The sequence below is a fragment of the Ovis aries genome, chromosome 4 (genome assembly GCF_016772045.2).
Source record: "Ovis aries strain OAR_USU_Benz2616 breed Rambouillet chromosome 4, ARS-UI_Ramb_v3.0, whole genome shotgun sequence".
Taxonomy (NCBI): domain Eukaryota; kingdom Metazoa; phylum Chordata; class Mammalia; order Artiodactyla; family Bovidae; genus Ovis; species Ovis aries.
The window spans coordinates 8,190,215-8,216,267 of NC_056057.1; the positions used below are offsets into that span (position 1 = coordinate 8,190,215).

General features: G+C 50.1%; 1 protein-coding gene across 1 annotated transcript in view; it reads right to left on the minus strand.

Annotated features, from left to right (window-relative positions):
- Positions 1-26,053, minus strand: part of ABCA13 (ATP binding cassette subfamily A member 13) — a 393,578-nt gene that overhangs the window by 198,593 nt on the left and 168,932 nt on the right. The window contains exons 38-42 of the mRNA XM_042248365.1: positions 25,255-25,435; positions 22,680-22,898; positions 18,493-18,689; positions 13,673-13,830; positions 12,195-12,425 (exon numbers count right to left, since the gene is read on the minus strand). Of these exons, the coding sequence (XP_042104299.1) occupies positions 12,195-12,425; positions 13,673-13,830; positions 18,493-18,689; positions 22,680-22,898; positions 25,255-25,435 (986 nt within the window). The remainder of the gene's footprint in view (positions 1-12,194; positions 12,426-13,672; positions 13,831-18,492; positions 18,690-22,679; positions 22,899-25,254; positions 25,436-26,053) is intronic.

A 26,053-nucleotide genomic window follows, 5' to 3' on the forward strand; every position in this document is an offset into this window, starting at 1 on the left:
AGGGAGGGTGTCCCTGATGAGAACCCTCACAGGGTGTGAGGAGAGGCAATCTGGAGAGGGCAGAGGCGCTGGGCTCTGAGGAAGGGGCTCCACGCCTAGCAAAGGTCTGGTCAGCCTTGCACCACAGACAGAGGACTCACACATCCCGAGACCAGAGTGACAGAAACTCAGTGCATAACGGCCACAGACCGGGGAGCAGGCAGTGGGTTTCCTCACTCATTGCTCAGCCACAGTCCACTCAGCCTCTCCTGGGGACCATCACTAAGCCAGGCACTGCCCAGTGCTGCCCTCCCCCTGGCAGCACACACATGTCCCCTCACCCCTGCCCGCTGCTGCAAAGCCCTGGGGTCCTGACCTCAGCCGCGCTGCAGCCTCCCCACCAGGTGGGTTCCCGCTCTGACTCCAAGTCATCACCTCCCTGAACTCTGGACTCTGCAAACAGCATTTCCATCCTGACTGAGTTTATTTCGGGGAATGAGCACAGAGATATTGACCAACTCTAGGCGTTCCTAGGAGCCCGCGGCCCCTAGGAGAAGATGGGGAGAGGGCTCCAGGGGAGAAGCAGCTGGCAAGGGGGAAGAGACCCGCATTCTCAGTGCATATGATGAATTAGTTTGGGCAGACTTCTGCTGAGAGGAGTCTGAGTCCTCCGATTTAGTGATGAGACATGAGGTGTCATTACTTTTGATCTGATGAGGTTGCTTTTATTGGTAAGATAACGTCTTGCTGATTCCCAGTAAGACCCCAAGGAAAAGCTGCAGACCTCGCAGTTACTACAAGTGGGAACAATAGCTTAATAAGAAGAGAACAGCAACGCTGTGCCATGCGTCACCTTCACTGCCTCATCTAATAAACGGTATGAATAATAAGATGCAAAAAACAGAACTGTTGCAAAGAGTGAATGTGTCTGCACGTAAAGCTGGGAAGACAGTGCCAGCCAAATGGGAAGCTCGTGGTATCTGATCCCAAGAGTGATGGGAGGAGGAATAATGACAGCTGGATGCCTGCAACGTGTCACACCATTTAATTATTAAGTTGACCCAGTGAGATCAGCACGGTCATCCCAAGAAGCGAGCGCCGAGGCCCAGTGAAACCAGCATTCACTCAGTGCATTTACTAAGAATGAAATTAAAAACAGTAGAAATAGAGCAACTCAAGATTCATTCACTGAGCAAAGACTTCCTTTGTACCTCATTTTAATGGGAATTTTCATTGGGTTTTAAAATGTAATTGGGAATTATACAAAACATACCTTGAAAACAAAGGAGGGAGTCTTGATAATCATCTTCATCTGCTCTTCTAACAGTTTCCCTCTCTTTCTCCTTTCCTAGCAAGGCAGTGTGTGTGTTTGTGTGTGTGTAGTGTGTGTGTGTGCAGGTGTACCTGTGTACCTAGGAGGGGGAAACAAAACAAAGTCAGAGGCCCTGCCCTCAGAAGCTCGCAGACCACCCCACAGATCCGCACAACACAGAACTTGCATCACATGGACTAGCCTCAGCAGCCTGGGGCGACAATGTACAGCAGGGTGACTACAGGTAACAATACTATATTGTATATTTGAAAGTAGCTGAGAGAATAATTTTTTTAATTTCTCATAACCAAAAAAAAAACAATTATGTAAGGCGATGGATATAACTAAATTTATAATGGTGATCATTTCCCAATATATACATAAATCATACTGTTGTGCTCTTTAAACTGATACAATGTTATATGTCGATAAAACTGAGAAGAAAGAAATGACCAAATTAAACATCAGGGACACTAAACACTGTGAAAACAATTGACAATTTAACAAAACGAGGGATTTAAGTACAAAGCCTATGGCACCTCTAAAGGAACAGAAGGTCAGGTGTTGGGGAGTCTTCATTCGGGGATTTGTGTTTTTGTAATTGAGAAGAGCTGCAGGATCTAACCTCCATAATGGTCCCAGATCACCTCAATGTCAACTGGGCCATCAATCCTCAGACTGCAGGGCTGAGCCTGCGCCCTCATCAAGCACAGTTAGACCCCAAGCTTGACCTGCACTGAAAGTGCCAGCTTGATGGGCTGCATCCTGGAGACAGCCAGTGCAAGACGCCTTCTGCCTGGATGCTGCAGAAATTCACGAAAGTGACCAACCTCTGTAAGACAATGGCAGCATCACTGCAGGAAGAACGTGAGCAGAGGAAGAATTCCCAAACTTTGGCCAATGTAACATAAGCTGCATCTTTCAGCTTCCCCAGAGAGATTTTTTTAAGACAATGGAAGATAAAATCATGGAGATGGTTTAAATGATAAAGAATAAGACAGTCATTGGCCAATCCTCTCCAGGCATGGGATTCTGGGCAGGGCTCTCTGCTGCCAGGTCACACCGTGCACACAGAAGGACTTCTATAATTTCAAAGAATTTGAATGAGTTCACAACTGCTGATATAACAAATTGTCACAAACATGGGGCTTATGACAACGCACATCTACCACTTATAATCCTGAAGGTCACAAATCTAAAATGGACCCAGGGACTAAGATCAGGACATTGCAGGGCTGGGTTCCCTCTGCAGGGGCTGAGGAAGGAGGCCCTCTGCTGCCTTTTTCAGCTCCTAGTGGCCTGTTTCTTTGGCTCAAAGCCCCTTCCTCTGTCTTCAAAGCTCATCACTGCAATCTCCGCTTCCACAAAGGCATCACCTGCTCCAGGGTTCCAGGGATACGCCGGCTCTGGAGGTTCCGAGTGGTTCTCAGAATATATCGAGAGACGGAGTGAGTGCAGAGCCTGAGACTCCACTAGGAAGGGATCAGAGGGAGCAGCCCCTCCTGACCATGACTGCATCCAGCAGCCAGACTCCTGGGAGACACAACGACTCTAGCTCCTGGGAATTACAATAGGATCTGGAGCTCAAAGATGGGGGGACGTGTTAGAAGACACAGGTCGGCCCAGTGGGGTCCACTGGCTAAATCTGAGGTGAATTCCAAGTAAATAATTATCACAATGAATTGTAGCTCACTGAACAAAATAGGAAGCCATGTGTCACTATGAACATCACCAGACAGGGTAAAGATAGAGTGCTTCCTTATGTTAATGTCAATTTAAAAATGTAGACTCCACACTGGGGTCTACAAGGAAATTTGTTAAATTTCTACAAGGAAATTGCCCCCTTGGCAGATGTCTCACCCACAAAGAACATGGAAAAGGGCTAAAACCAGCGGGGAAAGAGGAGTTAAGAAAGAATGGGAATTTGAAGAATCTCAAAGCACATCCTCAAAAATAAGCAATAATGATGGGAAAAGGAATCAGCTTCCAGGGGAAATACCTGGCAGACACCGCTTGACCTGGACGATCAAAGTTCTGGTCACAGTGTGATGGATGGACCTCCAGCACCAGGCAGTGGGGAGCAAAGAGACAAGGCGGCCCTCCTGTGACTCTCCAGCCAGAATGTGAACAGGAGGAACCCACAGCACCGCAAAGTGAGGGCTCGATCATCTGCAGAACATCCCGATCACTAAGTCAAGGAAACAGGGATTCTTCCTGCTTGATGGCTGCTCCGGAGATGGGCAGTGAGCAAAGCAAGACTCATGCTGATGGATCAGATCCTTTCGCTCCTAAGGGCAAGGGTGGGATGACTGAAACACGATGGGCGAAGCCTGCCTGGGGGCTCTTTGTTCTTGGAAGTTGTTCTCAAAGAGTAAAAGCAAACAACTAGAACATGCATGTCAGGTCCTTACTCCCACTCTGGACTTGATTTTTTCATCCTCTTAATGCTGTGTAAGATGAAGGCATCCAAGCTCAGGCACCAGAGGGAACGACACTCAGGATCCTCTTGACAGAGAGACAAAGGAAACCCTCCTAGAGGAACTCGGCAGGCTCGGTGGGAAGAAACTGCCCATCTCACATGGGCAGTCTAACTTCCTAAAATACTAAAAGCTTCAAGTATATTAAAACTGCCCTAGGACACTAATCATGGAGGGCATGCTGTTGGGAGGGAGGGGGGTGCGGCGGTGTAGAGGATGTATGGGAAACCTTGGTACCTTCTGCTCCGCTGCTGTGAACCTAAAACGGCTCCAAAAGTTAGTCTGTTCAACACCATGCTACTCACATCCACCCTATGTGCATTGCGTCAGCAGATTCTGTCTTAGCCTTAGGGACAGCTGTAAGCAGACTTCATCTGCAGCCTGGGGGCTCCCACCCTCCTGGCCCACAGCCCTACACACAGTAAACACGACTCCTTGCACTGGAGTTGCTGTGCAGTCGCTCAGTGGTGTCTGACTCTTTGTGACCCCATGAGCTGCAGCATACCAGGCTTCCCTGTCCATCACCAACCAACTCCAGGAGCTTGCTCAAACTCATGCCCATTGAGTTTGTGATGTCATCCTATCATCTCATCCTCTGTTGTTCCCTTCTCCTCCTGCCTTCAATCCTTCCCAGCATCAGGGTCTCTTCTTATGAGCTGGCTCTTCGCATCAGGTGGCCAAGGTATTGGAGCTTTAGCTTCAGCATCAGTCCTTCCAGTGAGTATTCAGGGTTGATTTCCTTTAGAATTGACTGGTTTGATCTCCTTACAGTCCAAGGGCCTCTCAAGAGTCTTCTCCAGCACCACAATTTGAAAGCATCAGTAGAAGAGTGGGTATGTACTTGCCAAAATAAAGACCGTGATGACCACAAATTCCACACCCCAGTCTCAATGGCCTGGGGCCTGTTTAGCGACTGTGACTTATAAGGACATGATCGCAGCTCGAGTGAAGCCTGGGCTCCAGCTGCAGACCCAGGCATGCTGCTGGCAGCCCCTCCTCGCCCACTAGGACGTCAGCAGGCAGAATGCAGACAAACAAAAGAAAACGTCCTGGGCTGCGGTTACAGCCCCGCTAACCGTAATCGATCAAGACTCAAGACAGCAAAGTCAATACTCGCCAAGTGTAAAGACACAAAATTGGTGGAGATGGGTATTTTACAGACAATACCAAACAAAAGAATTTTTTTTAAGGTGCTTAATCTTTTTTCAATTTAAGAATGCTTTCTCAAATAGATCCATACATACTATAAAATATTTCATTAAATCTCCTATCTGAGATATATAAAATGTTGGCTGCCCCCTAACAACAGATATCTTCTTTTTTAGTATCTGTGTGTGTGAGAGAGAGAGAAGAGAGATGAGACTGTATCAATCAATATTTATTTAGTACCTATTACACACAAAGCGTGTACTAAACATAGCAGGTGGAAATTATTGCAACTGGAGGAGCAGATGAGACTTTCAAAGTAATTGAGTAGCTGGTTCTGTGACTCCTCATTGGGCTTGTTTGGGGATGATTAACAGGATGTGATCCACACAGTCAAAGGCTTTGGCATAGTCAATAAAGCAGAAATAGATGTTTTTCTGGAAGTCTCTTGCTTTTTCAATGATCCAGCAGATGTTGGCAATTTGATCTCTGGTTCCTCTGCCTTTTCTAAAACCAGCTTGAACATTAGGAAGTTCCTGAGAAACCTATATGTAGGTCAGGAAGCAACAGTTAGAACTGGACATGGAACAACAGACTGGTTCCAAATAGGAAAAGGAGTATGTCAAGGCTGTATACTGTCACCCTGCCTATTTAACTTATATGCAGAGTACATCATGAGAAACGCGGGCCTGGAAAAAGCACAAGCTGGAGTCAAGATTGCTGGGAGAAATATCAATAACCTCAGATATGCAGATGACACCACCTTTATGGCAGAAAGTGAAGAGGGACTAAAAATTCTCTTGATGAAAGTGAAAGAGGAAAGTGAAAAAGTTGGCTTAAAGCTCAACATTCAGAAAACGAAGATCATCGCATCTGGTCCCGTCACTTCATGGGAAATAGATGGGGAAACAGTGGAAACAGTGGCTGACTTTATTTTTTGGGGCTCCAAAATCACTGCAGATGGTGACTGCAGCCATGAAATTAAAAGATGCTTACTCCTTGGAAGAAAAGTTATGACCAACCTAGACAGCATATTCAAAAGCAGAGACATTACTTCCCCAACAAAGGTCCGTCTAGTCAAGGCTATGGTTTTTCCAGTGGTCATGTATGGATGTGAGAGTTGGACTGTGAATAAGGCTGAGCGCCAAAGAATTGATGCTTTTGAACTGTGGTGTTGGAGAAGACTCTTGAGAGTCCCTCGGACTACAAGGAGATCCAACCAGTCCATTCTGAAGGAGATCAACCCTGGGTGTTCTTTGGAAGGAATGATGCTAAAGCTGAAACTCCAGTACTTTAGCCACCTCATGTGAAGAGTTGACTCATTGGAAAAGACTCTGATGCTGGGAGGGACTAGGGACAAGAAGAGAAGGGGACAACCGAGTATGAGATGGCTGGATGGCATCACCGACTCAATGGACGTGAGTCTGAGTGAACTCCGGGAGTTGGTGATGGACAGGGAGGCCTGGCGTGCTGCAGTTCATGGGGTTACAAAGAGTCGGACACGACTGAGCGACTGAACTGAACTGAACAGGATGTGAGGTGGGGGGAGGGGGACCCTGGAAGAGAAAAGGCAGTTTACGGGGAGACGAGGTGTGTGGCCGAACGACTCCTTCGAGAAGCAGTGAGCACGGAGCCCTCTGTGTGTCCAGTGCGGTGGAGGTCCCGTGATCCTCTGCAATTGCCACAGTGCTTAAGGGTGCATTTTACTGCGTGCAATTTAAATAATATTTTTTTAAAGAGTAAAAAGAATGAAGATTTTAAAATGCCTGAAAGGAACCATATTCAATATCTTGTGATAAACTATAATAGAAAATAATCTGACATATATATATATATATATATAACTGAATGACTTTTGCTGTACACCAGAAACTTAACTAACACAACATTTTACATCAACTAAAGCTCAACAAAATCAAAGAAGTGTTCAAAAAAGAACATGGATGGGTAAAGTAAAAATATTTTGGAGAAGAAAGGCAGATACTAAACAGAAAGGAATATTTAAGGAATACAGCATAAAAACCATCGTTAGAAGTCATGCTATGATGGAACACTGATCATGACATTAAAAATATAAAGAAACCTTTAATTTCAGAGTAAATCACTGCAGGGGTACCCTGGAAACAAGCAGCAGGAAAAGTAATACTGGTAAGTCTTCACCTTGGTGTGTTTCCTTGCTATTTGTAACCTGTACTCAGTATTATTATATTACTCGATCCAGACAAAAACTGCGTGTGAAAGTTAGGGAAGATTTGTCTCTTTTAGGAATGAGAAACATGGAGTTCCAGCCTCGGATGCAGGATGGGCTTCCCCTGACAGCAGGTACAACACAAGACCCGCTCACTCCCCGGACCTCACACTCCCTCCTCCCGAGTGGGACAGGGGACAACTCGGGGAAAAAATGCTGGGCTTACAAACAGGTGCATGATTACAGGTCTGAAGGTTCATATCTTTGTCCCAGAAATCACACTTCTGACTCTAAGGCGAGGACAGCAAAACGCCCCCCACACCCTGTTCACCGAGCTCTGCACCATCTTCCTGACAGTATGGAAACACTACACACGATTTAAGTGCCCTACAAGGCAGAGGTGAGAAACTGCACGAGGGAAATGCTTTATGTTAGAAATTATGTAGTCATAAAGATAATGGTTATGGGGAAATGGATACTGCTTGAGATAAATAGCATTAATTGGGTAACTCCTGATTCTTTTATATACACACACATATATATATATGCAATGAAATTTCAAACCTAATTTAGAATTCTGGGAAGGGAATTCCCTCAGCATCCAGTGGTTGGGAATCTGAACTTCCACTGAAGGGAGCACAGATTCAGTCCCCGCTGAGGAATTAAGGTCCCACATGCCCTTTGGCCAAAAATAAATAAATAAATGCAAATTATATAAAGGAAAATAGAAATAAATTAAATTCTGGGCAGATTCCTAACAAGCTGAAGGTCTCCACAGAGGAGAGAGGAAAGAGATGGGGATGAGCTGGGTGTGGTCAGAAATCAGGGAGAAGCCACGAGAGGGGGACCCAGGGGAGGCTGAGCGAGGAGGCTGGCAGGTGAAAGAGCCCAGCAGGAGAAGGGACACTCCCACGCAATGGGGTGGAGGCCCCAGGGATGCCCCATCCAGGGAGAGGGGCCGCAGGCTGCAGTCTGTTGCCACCAGCCACATGGCCAGCCCGAGGGAACCGCAGACCTCCCACTCAAGCCCCAGTCACACTGAACCACACCAGGCCTACACTGCGGTCCCCTCCATCAGCCCAGCTCCCTGCTCCTCAGGGCACCCAATTTTCAGTGGAGGCACAGAGCGCAGGGGGCAGACGTGCCAACAGCCTGAAGGCAGGACCACAACCCGTGGGCTCTACGTCCAGCGCCTGGGCTAGGCCTCCCTGAATTCTGCCAAAACCTCAAGGGCCATCCCAGGAGGCATCCAGACCAGGGCTCCCTGAGGCAGGTCATCATCGCCCAGGCATGATGGGAGCACACAGACATCTCCGTGTCTACCCCAGGATGAACCCTGTCAGCGGATAAGAATCCGAGCACTTAAGGCATCGCCACACCTGTCCTAGGTCAGCCATGTAGCCACAGTCCACAGTGTGACCGAGGTCACCTCTCTGTTTCCTCTGCTCCAGCAGGCCACAGCTTGCTGTTGCACTTCCAGTCAATTTTCCATCAATTAGTCTAGCTTTTACCAAAATAAGAGGCCTCCCAGGTAGTACTAGTGGTAAAGAACCGCCTGCCAATGCAGGTAGATGTTAAGAGACCCAGGTTCGATCCCTGGGTTGGGAAGATGCCCTGGAGGAGGACATGGCAACCCATTCCAGTGTTTTTGCCTGGAAAATTCCATGCACAGAGGAGCCTGGTGGGCTACAGTCCCTGGGGTTGCAAAGAGTCAGACACAACTGAAGCAACTCAGCATGCAATAAGAATAATGCTTATGAAGGAGACAACTGGCTTAAAAAGACCTGGCAGATGATATCAGTGATACAAACAAAGAGGTAAGCGGCAGGGCTGCCATCTCTCCTCCAGAAGCTTCCTTGCTGTAATATCAGGGCAGGGCTGGAACATGCAGCCACAACCATCATTTGAAAGAAAAGAAGGAAACGATTAGGGAAAAAGAGAGAGAGGAAAGAGGGAAGGAAGGGAAGGAGGAAGGGAGGGAAGGAAGGAGAGAAGGGGAAGGGGGGGAGTTACTAAGAATACTGAAGGACCTGATTCACATAAGGCATAGTTCTCAATAAGTCTCTCCTTGGATGTTCATGCTGTCTCGAGACAGTACTGACCAGTTCCATGAAGCGCGCTGATTGACGAAACACTGAAAAGCTAAGCATCTGCCCAGAACTTAAAAGACCCTCCTCACCACGTTCCCTGCGATGATTAAAGCCGTAAAACAGGCCAATCCCTCCCCAACACCTCCCTCCACCTCACAACAAGCATCACAGGACTCCTGAGGTTCCCTGCTTCCCTGGCAGCAGAGTAAGATGCCACTTACACGAAGGAACACTTGCTCCAGCTATGGCTTTAGCCATAAATAAGTGAGCACACACATGAGAAGGGTGAACACTCATTGCTACTGGTGAGTTTGTTTGGTCCAAAAGGCTGAGCCATGCCCCCTCAGGCCCGGCGGCCCTAGCTGAGTCCAGAGAGCACAGGACACGTGTCCATCTGTCCACACCAGGCAACATACACCAGGAAATACCCAGGGACAAAGATGACTCCAGAGAGACACCGCATAACACGTCTGCGCGTGATTGGCAATCCCCTCTTCTTATAAGTCAAAAGAAACTCGTTTTCTTTTTCAAGTGACCTAGGCTGGCGAAACAATGCCCAAAGGCACCTCCTCTCCATCTCCAGAGAAGCTGTGATTCACACCACACAGACAGTCCTAACTATACAGATCACGAGCTTCCTAGTAACTAGTGATTAGATTCCTGGATGACTCAGACTGGTCACCCAGACTTCAGAGGACAGTGGCCAGTGGTGTGTGGCATAAACACAGTCCAGACCAGCCGGGGCTCCAAGCAGATGCCCAGGCCATCCACCCAGGTCAAAGGAGAACCCCGACCCCCGCTGACTCAGGCATCATGGGAGGGGATCTGGGAAATGCCCCGTCTGCTACATCCACACAGCCAGGATGGGTGACGCCAAAAGCCCTGGGCAAGAGGTGCCTTTTCCTAGAGCATACACGCAATTTAATTCCACTGTTACCCCAAAGCCCCAGCAACAGTCTCACATTCCAAGGCAAGAAGGACCTTTACTACTTTGCCTGGTTCATTCCAGGCATTTAACTATTACAGGTAATTCCTGGAATAATTATTCCATTTTAAAGAGCACAAAACTGAGGCTCAGGAGTTGAATGACTCATTCAAGGCCGCAGGTACTGGAGGGAGGAGGGTATGGGCTGAGACTCACGGAGCCTCCACGGTGACAGGCTGTCCCCACAAGCCGGACACACCACCAGTCAGCAAACACTCATCAGGATGTGAGGGCGATCTGGCTGCGACATCCGTCACCCCACTGATCGCCAGGGTGACTTGGCTGACCTGGCTGCCTAGGGGGCTATGCCCTTCTTCCCTCACCACTCCGTGGGTGTCCCTCCCAAAGCTGCGAGCTCGGTTGAAAAGGACGACCATCCCTGATAGAGGAGGATCGGGCTTCAGTCAAGGGTGTACAAGCAGCTGTGCTCCCCTACTAGAACCTCCAAGCAAGCTCTCAAGGAGACATTGATCAGCAACCACTGAGCCAAGCATGCACCAGCGCAGCGGAGTACAGCTGGGCACAGAAGACCCTCAGCATCCCAGGCGCAAGATGGCAAGTCAGAGGGGGTCGTGGTGAGGACCATAGTGAGGCAGGCAGAGGAGGCAGGCAGAGCTGCCAGGATCGCGGGATCAGAGCTGCCTTTCAGTGGGGAAAGCATCCGTGTCTCAGCTGGAAGGACAACAGAGGGAAAGCCGGCCCTGACAAACAGGGTTCAGGACTCCAAGCTCTGGCTGAGGAAGCAGCTCGTACCCATCCTTCCTGGTTGTGAATCAGGCTGCCCCCTGCTGTCCTCCTATAGGCCTCAACTGTTCTTTTCACAAGAACAAGAGGACAGCTGATGGTCCATGGAAGCCAGAGCATCATCCCCAAGGTGACCCATTCAACATGACCCACTCTAGAAAACCTAGGTCCAAGAGCAGCACTATCATTTATAAGCCCTGCAATTCAGGGTCAAATTAGCCTATTGGAGCCTCAACCTTAAAACAGGAATAATAAGTTACAGAGTTAGGAAGGGTAAATCAAATACATTCTATGCATAAAAGCTGTCTGTAGCACCGCAGATCTTGTAGTGCTTTCCAATCTTTTATGACCACTTATTCAACAGAAAAGTTGCAGTGGCCGCTGTCCCCTGGAGTCACACTGATTTACCCACAAATGGCTGCCGCCGTACCCACTGCATCACTAACCCACCCAGGGATGTGCCTTCAGCCCCCAAACCCCTTCCACAACCCAACCAGAAGTTCAGCCTTTGACGTTCTAGGAGCCTCAGTGTTTTAATTCTTGTGGCCACTGAAAGTCCCAAGTGTTACTCTATTACTATTCTCAGGTAATATGGAGAAGGTGGCCCAAGGTTCTTTCCAGACGTTTTTAATCTTCAGCACTTGACTTTTATTTGAAATCTGCAGTGCTTTGTAAAACTCAGATCTGGCTCACAATCAACCTCAAGGCCCCCACACACAGGTTGCCATTGGATTATGTACACAAAATAGCAACTTCCTCCTGGAGGAAAAAAATGCCTCTGGGTCATTGGAGCATCTATGAAGAAACCACAGCCATACTCTGAGGGGCGGGCGCCTGCACGATTTCCCTTGGGGGAGGGGAAATGGGAGGGGAGCAGAGTGGGAGGAGCATTGTTCCCCTGTGTGAGCTTCTGCCCGTCTTTTCCCAGGGCGGGGCTGGGACTTCTGAGCAGAACCAGGTCCAGAGAGAAAAGAGAAGGACGCCTCCAGGTGAGGAAATAGGACCAGCTGCTGAAACTGTCTGGAGAGCTAATGCTTCTGCGTTAAAGAAATCAAAGTTCTCAAATATAAAAATGCTATCCCCCTTAAAGAACCACAGTCACCTATCGAGTGCATTAAATTCATATAAATGCCATGGCTGCCGCCAATCAGAGCTGGGAAATTAATGAAAATGCACAGGGTCCCCAGCGTGTCCTTCCCTGCTGTCTCTCCCACGCACAGCGACAAAGCACAAACCAGAAAAGCCTGCTCGAGTATCTCTCATCGGCAGGTACCTCTTCTAAGGTGGTGTCTGACAGCCCGTAGCCTGTCAGGCGCAGCTGGTGAAGGTTCTGGTCGAGGGCCTGGAAGAGCCCTCTGAAGCAGGCTCTGTCTGCACCCTCAGGGATCACGTAGCTCAGCTCGCCCTGGCTGCTGCCTCGAAGAGATGCTTGCGGGAGGTAGGTCTGGATCAGAGACGTGGCACAAGCTGTGTCCTTCAGGTCATCGGCCTCTGGAACAGAAGGCTACCCCCAAGAAAGCAAGGGAACAGTAAGGAAAGCAAGCCCAAACATACTAAATTTACATTAACTGGCTTCACCTCTGCTGCTGCTGCTAAGTCTCATCAGTCGTGTCCAACTCTGTGCTCCCACCAGGCTCTGCCGTCCTCGGGATTCTCCAGGCAAGAACACCCTCTACCCCTAAGCAAATTGCAATTTCAACTCCAAGCAGCAAAATCAAGAAACAGCATTTCCAGGATGCATTACACCTTTTCCTTTTTAAATTTAAATCTAGTGGGAAAGCTGGCCGGGCAAGATGTAACATTAATTGGTCCCCAGTTACATGAGACAGGCCCCCAGGAGGGCTATGCTTAAGGATGCCCTCGCTGCTTACAGAGAATCCTGAAAGCCACTCCAGCCCAGCAACTAGGCCACAGGATATGGGGCTGAGCCCTCCTAAAAGGGAGACAAGACCCATACCCATGGAGGAAGGGCCTCCCCCCCAGGACAGCAAGACACTCCGCCTGAATAGAGAGGAAGCAAGTAAGAACCTGGACTTGGGGCCACCAAGGGTCAGACCATCAAGACTCAGGGGGTAGGGGGCAACTTAGAGACCTCAGCCCTGAATCCCAGCCCCAGAGCAACTCCGGCCCACCCCCAGCTGACACAGGGCAATGAGGATGTCTCTCATTGAGAACTCTGACTTCACCCTTTCTATGGTAGAGCTTTAGCCTCTGAACCAAGCATCAGGGTCAGAAAGTTACCTGGAAACACGTGGGGCTATGGTGGTGCCCAGCCAGCCACTCAGGCCAACCCTGTTTCCCATCAGGGGCCCTGAATCCCACCTGACTCCTCCTGGCAGACAGAGAACATCTGGGAGGCCCCACTCATTGCTGTAAACTTTATTTTAGCATCAGGGCCTCTGTGCACAAAGGTCTCCACTTAACTACCACCTCCCTTCCCAGCCTCATCCCGCACCCTCCCACCTCCCCGCCCACCAGTGACCGCGTTCTGTTTATCACTCTCTCGGGCACACTGTTTCCTCCCCAAAGACTGAGACCCCCAAGGACCCCGTGCAGAAAGCACACACCCTATTTTGTCACCTTCCCCAAGATCCACGCCAGCAAGGCCCTGCCTGGATTTGGGATAAAGATCTGCTGAATGACTGACTGCAACGTGGAAATGATGCAACTGAGGAACAGTTTCGATTCGTCTCCTCCATTTCCCCAACCGAGGAGGGCCACATCTCCCTATGTCCACTTCCAGGGTCTCACCTGCCTGCTGAGCGTCAGGTGGAGCCCCTGGGCATGGGCCTGAGTCAGGCTGGCAGGGGGCCCGGAACAGCGGAGCCGCCCCCGCTGCAGCACGGCCACGTGGTCACTCAGCGCCTCAGCCTCGTCCAGGTGGTGGGTGGTGAAGATGATCGTCCGACCTGTGACCCAGGAAAAGGGGCATCAGATCTGCTCGGCACACTGGGGGTTCATCCCCTCCCTCCAGTGGAGGAGCTGGGGCAGGGGGTTGGTGGTATAAAGAGCATCACAGGGTTTTAAGTCAGTTGAGATCACCCCTCAAATCAGAGCCCCGGAAATACCCTGGGGTTAGGACGTGGCTTCTGCAAACCCACCATCACCAGGCGTTGCACTAACGGGCAAGCCAGGGGTTCCCCGGGTCCAGTCGCCCCATCTGTGAGCCCCGAGACAGATCACTGAGTGGATGTAGAGGAGAAATTCACAAAGAGACAGCTGAACGGGACATCCTTCTCTGTCCTCTGATCCTTAACTCTCCATCCTCAACCTCACTACCACCTCTGCCGGATGCTAGGAGAAGCTCTGTCCTATGGAAGCACTACTGCTGCTGCGTAAGAACATCAGTAAGCACCGTGATGGGCAGGGAAGCAGCCAAGGGGCCGGTCGACGCCCTTGTCAAGTGATGTAACCACGAGTCATAGGGGGCACCACACTTACCTCCTCCTGGGAAGAGCTCACAGCAGCCAAGGCCACAGAGAGAGCATTCTGGGCACTGGGCAGGGGGCGAGGGAGGGGTCAGCCTGAGCCAGGGCCTCCCCAGGAAAAAGAGGGCATGTGGCCACTTTTTGCAGAAACAAATAATCAGCTTATATGTATCCTCTATGAATTCTCACATCTGGTCACATTTTCCAGCCTTTTCTGGGGGAGGAAAGGGCCCAAACTGACCTCAGGGGGCCTGAGGCCAGAGAGCTTAGAAGGCATTTTCATAAAGTTCATGTCAGTTACATGAAGGGACACTCTCAGAACTTTTACTTTCTATTGGCTTGGCCAAGAAGTTTTTTGGGGACATGACGGAAAACTCTGAACAAACTTTTTAGCCAACTCAATACATTCCCCCACAGGCCTACATCAAGCCCGATTCTAACTATTCTGATTTACTGAATAAACACACTGATTGATTCTTATCTCAAAAGCAAATTTTCCAAGAGCAAAGGCTGAACATGATTTTAACTCTGCGTGCCTGTGTGCTAGGTCGCTCCAGTCATGTCTGAGTCTTTGCGACCCTACGGACTGTAGACTGCCAGGCGCCACTGTCCATGGGATTCTTCAGGCAGGAATACTGGATTGAGTTGCTAGGTCTTCCTCCTAGGGATCTGGGGTGGTTCCTTCTTCCCGCGGCGTTTCTTATACTTTCCAACCCGGGGATTGAACCTGCATCTCTTATGTCTCCTACATTAGCAAGTGGGTTCTTTACCACTACCACCACCTGGGAAGCCCAATTTTAACTCTACCTGAGTTTATATTTTTAAATAGCAGAGAAAGATAGAAAGACCGGGATTCTCAATTCATCTTTTAAAAACTACATCAAAAGGCAACCATGATATGTAGACCCTAGAGTGACAAGGAGCAAGGGGCATGGCGGCCACTTTCACCACGTAGTGTGTGTGTGCTCAGTCACGTCTGACCTTTACCACCCCATGGTCAGTAGCCCGCCGGGCTCTCCTGTCCATGGAATTCTCCAGGCAAGAATACTGGACTGGGTTGCCATTTCCTTCTCCAGTTTCATTAAAAGGTACGTGCCTATTCTATTGTTCACCAGACATGTGCCCCAAAGACCAAAGCCAAATCCCCTTACAACACAAGTTCCTTCAAGGCTAAGAAAACATGCTCAGTCCCTGATCTGGAGTTAGGGGCCAGATGATGTGTTTGCAGACAATCATATCATCTAAAAATTAAAGTCAGCTGGAATGTAAATTCCCCAGAAATGTAGATGAAGTTCACAGATGTTTGATGCTTTTCAGTGGACATTTAGGCAACTTGAGACACACCTCACCCCTCAATGGACAAGTGTCACCCTGCAAGACTCGTCTTTACTGCTTCCCCCATTCGGGTGGTGTCTGAACCCCTCTCCTCAGAAAGTGATCTTTCCCACACCCACTTTTCTTGTTGAACAACACTGATGAACGGCCACTGGCCAAGCATCCCCGTACCGGGAGCTCAGCTATAAACATTCACACGCTTCTCACTCCACCCTACCAGCAGCATGATCCTCTCCACTTGCAAACAGCAAAACTGCTTGCCCAGAGGGGTGAGATCATTTCTCCAGGTCATATAGGACGTGTGGAGCAGGAGGGGGACGAGCAGACCGATTCGCTCTGGTACCTTTTCCACCCTTATTGCTCCCACCAAGGCAGGCACGGAAGCACTGGCCACCATGTTTCCTCAGCAGGAAACACGGGTCAGGCCCCAGGAAGACAGAGCCTCAAACCCCCGAGTGGAGTTCTGCCAGCAGAGCCCTCTTCTACTCAGCAGGGGTCGCTTGTTTTCATGCTGCGCTTAGATCTAGTTTACAAAGCTGCCGGCCCAGCTGCCTGGAGGCTTGGGGCTGTTTCCAGAAACAGCTACATTTTGATTCTTGAAAACATATTTCCCTCCTAGGACCCCCTCCCCAACCTGATCCTACTGATTCTGCGTGTTAGTCAGCTCAGGGACTCTTCCAAGGAGCCCCTGAAAGACAACCATTGCCAAAAGACCAAGAACAGTGAGAAAACATTTAACTCATAAGAAGAGAATCTGAAGAAAGTTGCCTATTTCTGAGAATTTTATCGGATCTGGTTTTGTATCCAGTTACAATTACGCTCCTGACTCAAATGTTCTGTCAGCTGAGCCCTGAAGACCCCAGCTCTGATTTTTCAAGTAAACAAGAGCCATGAACTTGTGGTATGAAATTTGAGCTGCATGCAATTCATGCGAGCAGGGAAACAAAATCTACTGATCTGTCTGCCTCTCACCCATCTTTGTCACCTGCCCCCACTCCAGGAGCAGGGAAATGATTTACATCTGTTTTATCTCAAAACTCCATCTGTCCCTTTAAATGGTGTTCAAAAGTCACGAATTTTCATTTCTGGTCTCTACTTTCCTCCCCGGAAGGCCTTAGGTAAGTGGATGGATGGGATCTTGGGGAAATGGGCAGGCAAGGTGCTCAGATGCAATGTGGTCAGTGTCTCCTGGCTCCAGGTGATGGCTCAGACCTGTCCCTGCCCTACCTGTACAGCAGAGCCTTGGACAAGGTCAGCCCATGGCCTCAAGCACCTCCTACTCCCTGGGGGCCCTCAGTCTGGCTGGCTGGCCATCCCCCTGGCTCCCCCAGCGTCCAGGGCCCACCTAGTCCCTCCAGGCAGCCTCCCTGGCAGGCTCTGCTCCCTCTCAGTCCAGAAGCTGGGAACTGTGAAAGTTCAGGACACCCACCCTGGGCATAGCCCTGGGCCAGGGTCCTGCTCAGCCTTATGAGCTCTGATGCAGCTGCACCAGGTCGGATGAATCTGTAGCCCTGGCACAACCTCACGGCCCTGAAACAGCCGCCCAGCCCAGGCCAGTGCCCAGAAAGGAACAGCAAGCCACACCTGCATGTGATTTTCAAGTGTCCTCCTTCATCTCCTCTGCATTTCCGGAATAGAAAGGACAAGATGGTCCTTTCAGGGCTTCTCCCTGACCCCAGACTAAGCTTTAAGTGACAGGGGCATCTTTCCTGCCCTAAGGAGACAATTTAATGACTTTTCTTGGGTCCCTTCTCCTTGCATTTCTTAAGGAGAAAATCCTAACTTGCCTCAGGGAAGTGAAGGTTTCAGGTCAAGTCAGAAAGGCTTTGTACCCAAGAGGGCAAAAAGAAAAGCAAAACTATGTTTTACAAGAATCAGCAATAACCCTGCCACTGACCCTCCCACCCTTGTCTAGAAGCACAAGATATGTTCCCCTATTCCTGAGGTTTCTTTCCAAATTCCAGGGTTTCTATACAAAATGCCCGTAGCAATGCTTCCTGGCTGTCACACAGAAGAAATCAGAAGCTGGAAATCAGTAACTGCCCATCTAAAGTCCTACGTTAGAAATTCACCTTAACAAAGACGAGAAACCCAAAGCCTCCAGACCAGATCTCCGCTCCTCTCTTGGCTGGGTTAACCGCCTCTGAGGCTGGCTCTAAGCAAACCCCACACCCCCCTCTCTGTGTCTGTTTCCTCACTGAAAAAAGTGAGGAAACTTTCTTTTTTTCCAGACTGTAGTTGGGACACCCCTTCTGATGATCCCAAAATTACTCCAGAATGGAAGCCACTGCGGATGAGTGCTGTGTCCGCTCGCATCATGCGTAACATGCTCGAAAGACACCACTGCTGGTCTGAACAACCCCCAGACCCTCAATACCACGGGGAGGTCACGATGGGTGTGTCTCTTCTCTATGCGCCCCTGGGAAGTTCTTTTATTGTTTGGGGGGAGGTGGGGGAGGCGTGCCCTACGGCGTGTGGAATCTTAGTTCCCCTGCACCGGAAGCAATGAGACTTAACCACTGGACCAACAGGAAGTCCCGGGAATTTTTCTTTTCTCCAGGATAACGTATCACTATTGGGACACGGGCCTCATTCCTCTCCACCTCAAAATCCAAGAAAGAATAGAGCGATATCGTTTTTCACGGTGACAGGACGAAGGAGAAGATAAAGCACCGCGCTCCTCCGTGATATCGTGGGAAAAGGACGTGGAGCGCAGCCCTTCACGGTGATAGGACGGAAGGAGAGGATAAAGCACCGCCCCCCTGCGTGATATCGCGGGAAGAGAACTAGCGCTCCGCCGAGCCCCACCTCGTCGGTACTTGAGGAGGATGTCCCAGATGGCGCGGCGGGAGCACGGGTCCACCCCGCTGGTGGGCTCATCTAAGACCACGGTCCCCGACGCGCCCAGGAAAGCGATGCCGATGGACAGCTTTCTCCGCGTGCCCCCCGAGAGCACTCGAGCCTGTTGGTGCTGGTGCGGCGTCAGCCCCACATCCTGAAGAGTTCTGAAACGAGAACAGAGCCCTCACTCTCCCGGACTCCTCAGCTGCGCTTGACGGCCCACCCTGGAAGCAGTCACCCGCGAGGACTCGGCTCTTTCTCATCCGCGGACACATGGAGGGGGCCCAGAACCACGTGCCCATGATCCTGACGCCGCAGCGCCAGCCTCCTTGGGACTGGATACGACCACATCCAGGGACCCAGCGTGAGGCCCTGGCAGCAGGGCCTGCCGGGTGGGTCCTGTTTGTAGGAAGTACGTGCTGTGTCCCCTCTGGATTCACTCACCTGCCAAGGGACCTCCATCCCCTCAGGACCCTGGGGAGAATGGCCAATGGGCAGGTGTGGTCAGAGCAACAGGCAGAGGCCGTCCACTGTCCATCCGCGCGTCTACAGAAGACTGACCTCGCCCAGGAGCACTAGCTCCGCATCAGGCCCTTCCTGCCTGAGCACCTGGGATGCAGCCATGAGTCGCTGTGTGCAGAGCAGGAGCGACAGATGCCGCTAACAGGAGGACCAGCCCTCTTTTCTCCACAAGCTTCCAGTCTCTGCACTGACTGCAGACACCCAGCATCTCCCGATGCATGGCAGGCGCCACTTCACAAGTAACCTCTCACTCTGCACCATGTGCCCAGTAACACGTGAACACTTAAGACTCTCACCACCTACTTTTTCTCATTCTCTGTTAAGCCCCCTCTTGGAGCAGAAGCACCACCCCCCATAGGAGACCTTCCTCTGGGCACCCACATCCAGTAGATTCCCTCCTTCCAAGCCACAGGCCAGCCACAACTTCCCTGAGGCCAAGGTGCAGCCAGAGGAGGAGGAGTGGGGAAGAGGAGGGATTACAAGGTTCCATGCAGTTGAGCTTCAAGACCCAGAAAACTGCAAAACTCTCATGCAGACACCAGTAAAATCCCAGGTACTTGCACCTGAGCACCGAGTAAATGTTTCACTGTTGACAGATTCCTCATCCAGACCCAGAAGGAGCCCAGGCTCCCTTCTCCAGTCTGGTTATCAGTCAGCCCCCTGGATGGTTAGTCTGTGTGGCCCTACATTTCCTGTGGAGTGAACCTCAACCTACATTTATAGCAGTTTTTGCCCTTGTTTGTCAGATGCTCCCATTGTGGACATCAACCCAGCTGCGAGGAAGAGGACAAGTGGCCCGTCTCAGCAGGGGGCTGTCTTGACCTTTATTCCCATTAGAAGCCAGCAACCCCTTCCCACCTGGTGGCTCCCACTCCAGAGGAGGTGACTCTCTGGGGGCTAATCCCATTAGTTCCATTAACCAGAGGTGGACCGGCAGAGAAAACAAGGCAGTGAGATGTCAGATGTTCTCAAACATCCACATCCTAACTACATTCCTACCTTAAACCAAAACCCTCCCTGTTCTCTGTTGATCTTGAAGTCAGCACACTCCTAGCCACTCAGGACCAAACCACACCCTGGACCTGGCTGTTTCCAGCATCCACGGCCCGCCAGAGGCTCAGTTCCACCCATCCTCTCCCACACATCCTTTCTCCAGCCAGTCCCTGCCTCCAGCCATCACTCCCACAAAATGAAACTCTCCTCCCTTGCCCCTCCTTGCTTCCTGTATCCACAGGCTCTGCCCACCAGTGTCACTGCCACCCCATAACAGATCCCAACCACTGCTCAGAGGATGGCACCCAGAAAGCCACCCACCTTGTGTTGCCTCAGTGGTTTGTTCAGTATTTGAAATGTCTGCTTCTCTTTCATCTTGATATTGTCGCACATCTTTACTCCATTTTTGCTTAAAACTCCTGGGAAGAGTTCAGTTTCTAATCCTCTCCTTCCATCCTTTCTTCCCTGACTCCAGAGAGACCTCCCTCCCCATTGTGCTACCAAGATGGCTCTGATCCAGTCAACTAGCGACCTCCTCACACTAAGTCCAGAGGTTATGCTCGAGTCTTCATGTTACTTGACCCTCAACAGCATGTGATGCACCAGACCTCTCCCTCCTTAATGGTCTGGTCCCTCCGCCTTCCTCACTGATCCCTGCTCTTTAATGGACTAGTTTCTCCTCTTTCCCCATTATTCCTGGCAGGTCCTTCTTCATCCCTCCATCTTCTTCACACGGCAACATACAGGATTCAATGCTGTGTCCTCTGCTTATGTCTACCTATACACATGCCCTTGTGGGTCTCATCACCATCAAACAAGCCAGCCTGCAGCTCAAGCCTTGTGATGCTTGCCAGAATCCTCAAGACAAACGCTAACCTCATCATGACACCCCACTGATTAAGTTCCCCTCTTGACTTCTACCTTCTCCTTCAAATAAAAGGCAAAATGGTAAAGACCTGACTCTGGACAAATGTTCTCTCTAAGCAGTCTACCCCAGATTGCATCAGCTCAATTGTAACCAAGATAGCCATTAAGGGAACCAAGTGCTGCCACAGGAGCTGACACTGATCGCCCTGCCTCTGAATCAGGGCTTTCAGTCCTTGCTCCTCTAATTGAGTACGGCTGTCCTAAAACATGATCTCTCCCCGCCTACCTCTGTGCACACCAGCATCGTTGCCAGGTAACTCAGCAAACTGATAACCCGTGAGGTTGCTGTGCCCACATCAGAAGATAAAGTCCTCGGAGCATCCTTAGGGGCTGGGTTTGGACCCAGCCCCCAGCACAGCAGAGTCTGCCATGGTCTAGGGTAGGTGTAGACTTTGAATGAAAATTGGTGGCCTGGGATTTTTTTTTTTTAAGTGTAGGTAGCATGTAACCAGTTTGTCCTTTAGTGATGTGCACTATTTCTCCCCAAGTTCCCGCTGTCATTTAGGACAGGCTTGACTGGTGCAAAGTAAACATTTTCCTGTGTATCTGAGTCCGCAGCATCACTGACGTGGTTGTCATCAGCAGCCACTTCTGAAGACGGGATGTGAGTCAGTCCCGCTGTGGTGGTGAACAGCCTTAGACACGACTTAGCGGCCAACCACGTGACTATAAATCCTTATTTTCCAAAACAAATCTTGCAAACATATTTTAAGGCAGCAATCAGCAGTAACAGTCATAGTTCCTCAGGGGCCCCTCTTCTGAGGCACATGAGTGACTCACCATCTGTCCTTACACCCTGGCCTGGTCCCCTGTGGGTCAGGCCTGACTGATGTCCTGCTTCATGAGCTTGGCTGGAGAGTGAGGAGCCTCCACACCGTGGTCTCATGGTCCCCTCAAGGGGCAGAGCCCAGCTTGGGCCACGGGCTTCACACACAACCCCGGCCCTCGTCTTCTAGATCAGTGGCTCCCCCACTGGATTCAGGCCCCTCGGCCCCCCAGCCACACTCACCTCCTGGAGACACCGATTTGTTTCCTGACTAGGGACCTCAGGTCCTCTCCTCCCTGTGGGCTCTGCTTCTGCGAGTCTCTGTGAGACTGGAGGAGCTCTGTGACCCCGGCCCGTCCTGCCATCCCAGCCCCTGCCTCTCCCCACATGCATGTCCTCTGCTCCCCTTGGAATGCATCCAGACCCCAGGCTCTCCCCTCCCCACCCTGGACGCTCAGCTTATCAAGTTGGCCTCCAATAGCCTTCAAACCTGGGCCTCCCCTGCGGCCTCTCCATGTCCTGTCCCCACACAGTACCTGGGTCATAGGTACACCTTCCAGGCCCCAGGCTGCTTGCCCCCTCCTATCCATAACCTTGAATCTGCAGGGTGACATTTAGACTCCTCAGCAGGACTGCTCAGGCTCCTTCACCCACTCCTCACTCCCCCACCCCATCTTTTCACTTCAGGACACCCACAGGCACCCACATTCTGGACACAGACCTCAGCCCCCATGCTGTCTGCTCCCTCCTTGAGGACAGACCAGGTTCGGTATCCTCCCTGGGACATTTTCTGATCCCAGGGTTGGGGTCGTAATTCCATAGTTAGAACCACTTGTTAACGCTTTCTTCTCACAGGTACAGGCAGCAGCGATGCTCTAAGGCATCTCCCTGCACCGCCCACACCCACATAGGATGGAGGGCAGGGGGCAGAGGTGGTGTCACGCACCTGTGGACTTGCTCACGCAGCTCCTGGTGGGTCCCCCGCAGCGCCTTCAGGGAGGCGAAGAGCAGCAGGTGCTCGAGCACCGTGAGGCGGTCGAACAGGATGTCCCGCTGCAGACACACCCCCAGCTCCGCCCTGACCACAGACGGGTCCTTCTGCAGGCTCCTGCCATTGATGGTGATGGTCCCGGACGTGGGGGGGTAGAGTCCTGTGAGCAGGGATCTGCAGAGAAGACACGTCAGTGGGGGCACAGGAGTTGGATGTGCTGCTGCCCTGACCACCCGACGGCCCCAGGAACATCTGCATCCCATGGGGAACTCACACCCAACCTCCCCCGCCAGCGCCTGCTACCCAGTGAGACAAAGGCTGGACAGAGCTTGGTGGGACATGGGCCTGTGATCGGGTTATGCTCGCCTGGGACGCTCCGTGCCCAATGACCATCCCTGCTGAGAGTTTTCGATGATGACTCCAAGGGTCTTCACAGATGAGGAAACAGCCTAAATGGATGGCCTAACCACCCAAGTCCTCATCATTAGATGTGAGCCAAGCAGCAGCTCATACTCCCACCGCCCCCCACAGCCCTGCAGCCAGGCTTCCTGCCTCTGTGCCTGAGCCACCCACCTGCCAACGTCAAATCCACGACAAGCCAAGAGCTCGTCTCCAAAGCTCCTGTCTGGCGGCCCATAGGACACCTGAGGACTGCCATCTCCTAGTTCAAGTCATTTATTATTCATGCTTTACACTATGTTCTTTTTCTAAAAAGTTAGACATACCCACCACAGCACCTAGCAAACCACACCTAACTACTTACAGAAAGAACTTAAAATGTTATGCCAACACAAGTGATGTACGTGAATGTCCATCATCACCAAAACCTGGACACAGCCTCAACTGCGCCAACAGATGAAAAGATAAACAAACTGGCATGGACTCCTCAGGACCTGAGAGCTAATGCAACAGCACCACGCATGGGTCTCCAAGCTTCATGCCAACAGGAGACTCAGTACAACTCCATTAAGGAAATGCTAGAAAATGCTAACTATACCACAGCCTCAAACAGCAGGACTGCGGTCGCTCAGGGGCCAGGATCCAGGAGGCCCAGGGGCCAGCAGGGGTGAGAGTGCAAATGTCAGTGTCCCATTTGTTCCCCGGCCTTTGTGCAGCTTTAGCCAAGCCCAGCTCATCAGATGCACAGCTGGACACATACTGTCTCCTGGGAATAAACTGTACTTCAGTAACCTTGATTGACAGCTGTTGGCTATATGGTTTTCAGACCTCGCCAGGGAATACAATGAAACAGAGTATATACAACTCAGTGCACCTCAGAGTGCCTCATTTCAAATGGTGACAACCAGCCCAGAAACAGCCTCTCAGCCTCTCCTCCGAGAAGTGCCAGGAAGAGACATCGCTGGGAGGACTCACAACTAATTTCCAACAGTCACTAAAAGCGGTGCAGCCAGCGACCCTGGAAACATCCAAAAACTCCTAATTTAATTGTCTTCATTGTGCAAAACAGACTCCAGGTTTTCTTGCAGGAAACATGCATTAGTAAAAGCACAGTGTGGAGGCTGGCTTTCAGAGTCATTATTAGTGCAACGTTTCCCGATCTGAAAACACTAAAAAACATCCTTCATGAAATCTTCAGTTCTTTCTCAGCATCCAAGAAAAGAAAAGAGATGTTTCTTTTCAATTTATTGTCAGTAAGAGATTGCTGAAGCTTGTTGAATGTTATTTTTCTACTTTTGTTAAGAATCTTGAAGCAAATAGTCCCTTTCCTTGCGTTAACTAAGCATACTTTATTTAGCTCTACTAATAAAGAACAAAAAGAAAGTCACTTGTTCAAAACAGAAATTCCATAATTTGGGTGGTTTGGCCTTAAAAATGCCCCATTTCCACAGCCAATTTGGGGCTGTTTTGTAGACTGTGTTTCAGCTCATTCTTTCTCTGGGATCACATGATTCGATTCTTTAAACAAATCTGGAACCACTGGATCCCATACCAAAAATAAAGGCTTCACAAAAACACAACCACATAAAAAGCATAACATGAAAAAGGAAAATACTGAAGTGTTAAAAAATTTGAAGACATCATTAAAATTTCATCTTCCTCTAGGTATGCAAGCAGAATTAAACTTAGTCAGGGGGGGAAAAGAATGTCATAAGACTTTTCAAAGGCCAAAGTAAACCCATGAATATTTTGCAGGCAGTAAAAGAATAATTAAATTTATTTTAAAAGATCCCCCCACCCCCACCCCTGAGTCTGCTCAGACCTGCAGCAGCTCTAGTGAGAGGGCTGTCTTTCTGATGTGTCTGTAAACTCTGTACTGAGATGGCTGGATAGCATCTCCGACTCAGTGCACATGAATATGAGGAAACTCCAGGAGATAGTAAAAACCTGGTGTGCTGCAGGCCATGGGGTCACAATGAGTCAGACAGGACTTAGCAACTGAACAACAATAACTGAAACTAAACAAAAATAAACAAACAAAAAAGGGATCTAGCCCCTACCTCACAGGTAAACACGTCTCTAAGAACCAAAGCCCTGGAGGGAAGGCGGGAGAAAGGGGAGTGGGACGCACATGACGGTGGTCTTCCCAGCGCCATTGGTCCCCAGCAGTGCAGTGATCTGGTCCCTGTGGAAGGTCACGGTCAGGCCCCAGACCCCCGCCTTGTGGCCATCGTGCTCCTTGGTCACAGAAAGCAGGACAACGCCGGGGGTGCCTCCTTGCAGCTCTCCTTCCCCATTTTGCAGGGATGAGCCTGTGAGGAAAATGCAGTCCACCCTGAGAAGACTTCAAAAGTCTCCAAAACAACGTTCACACGTAATAACCCAGTGGCTACCTCGGGCTTGAATTCTAGCTTTGTGAAACTTATGAAGCAATTCCAAAATCTTTCTCTACCTAAGTCAACAGGCACGTTATATGATGGCTAAACTTAAACGAAAGCAGTAACTGCAAGGTTCTGTGCCCTTACGTTATACATTTTGCAAGAAAATAAAAATAAACACACGTGTTTATATATACATATACACAGAAGAACAAAATCAGATTAGTTACACATGACTGACAGTCTCCAGAGGTGACCATTAATAGGTGGTGCTGATCCAAATCTTCTGTAAGATTTGTATTTGTATTTGTGAGAAAAATGCAGTCCACCCTGAGAAGACTTCAAAAGTCTCCAGAGGTTAATAGGTGGTGCTAATCCAAATTTTCTGTAAGATTTGTATTTCTGACTTGTATAGTCAGAAAATTACAGTATTGACTTATAGTATAAAATTATCATGGTGAGAACCAGTGTATCCATAGATTTTTTTCCCCAAAAGTTGTGCTCTGTGAACGAGCCCCAGGCCAGGGCAGATGCCCACCAAGTCTTCTGGGA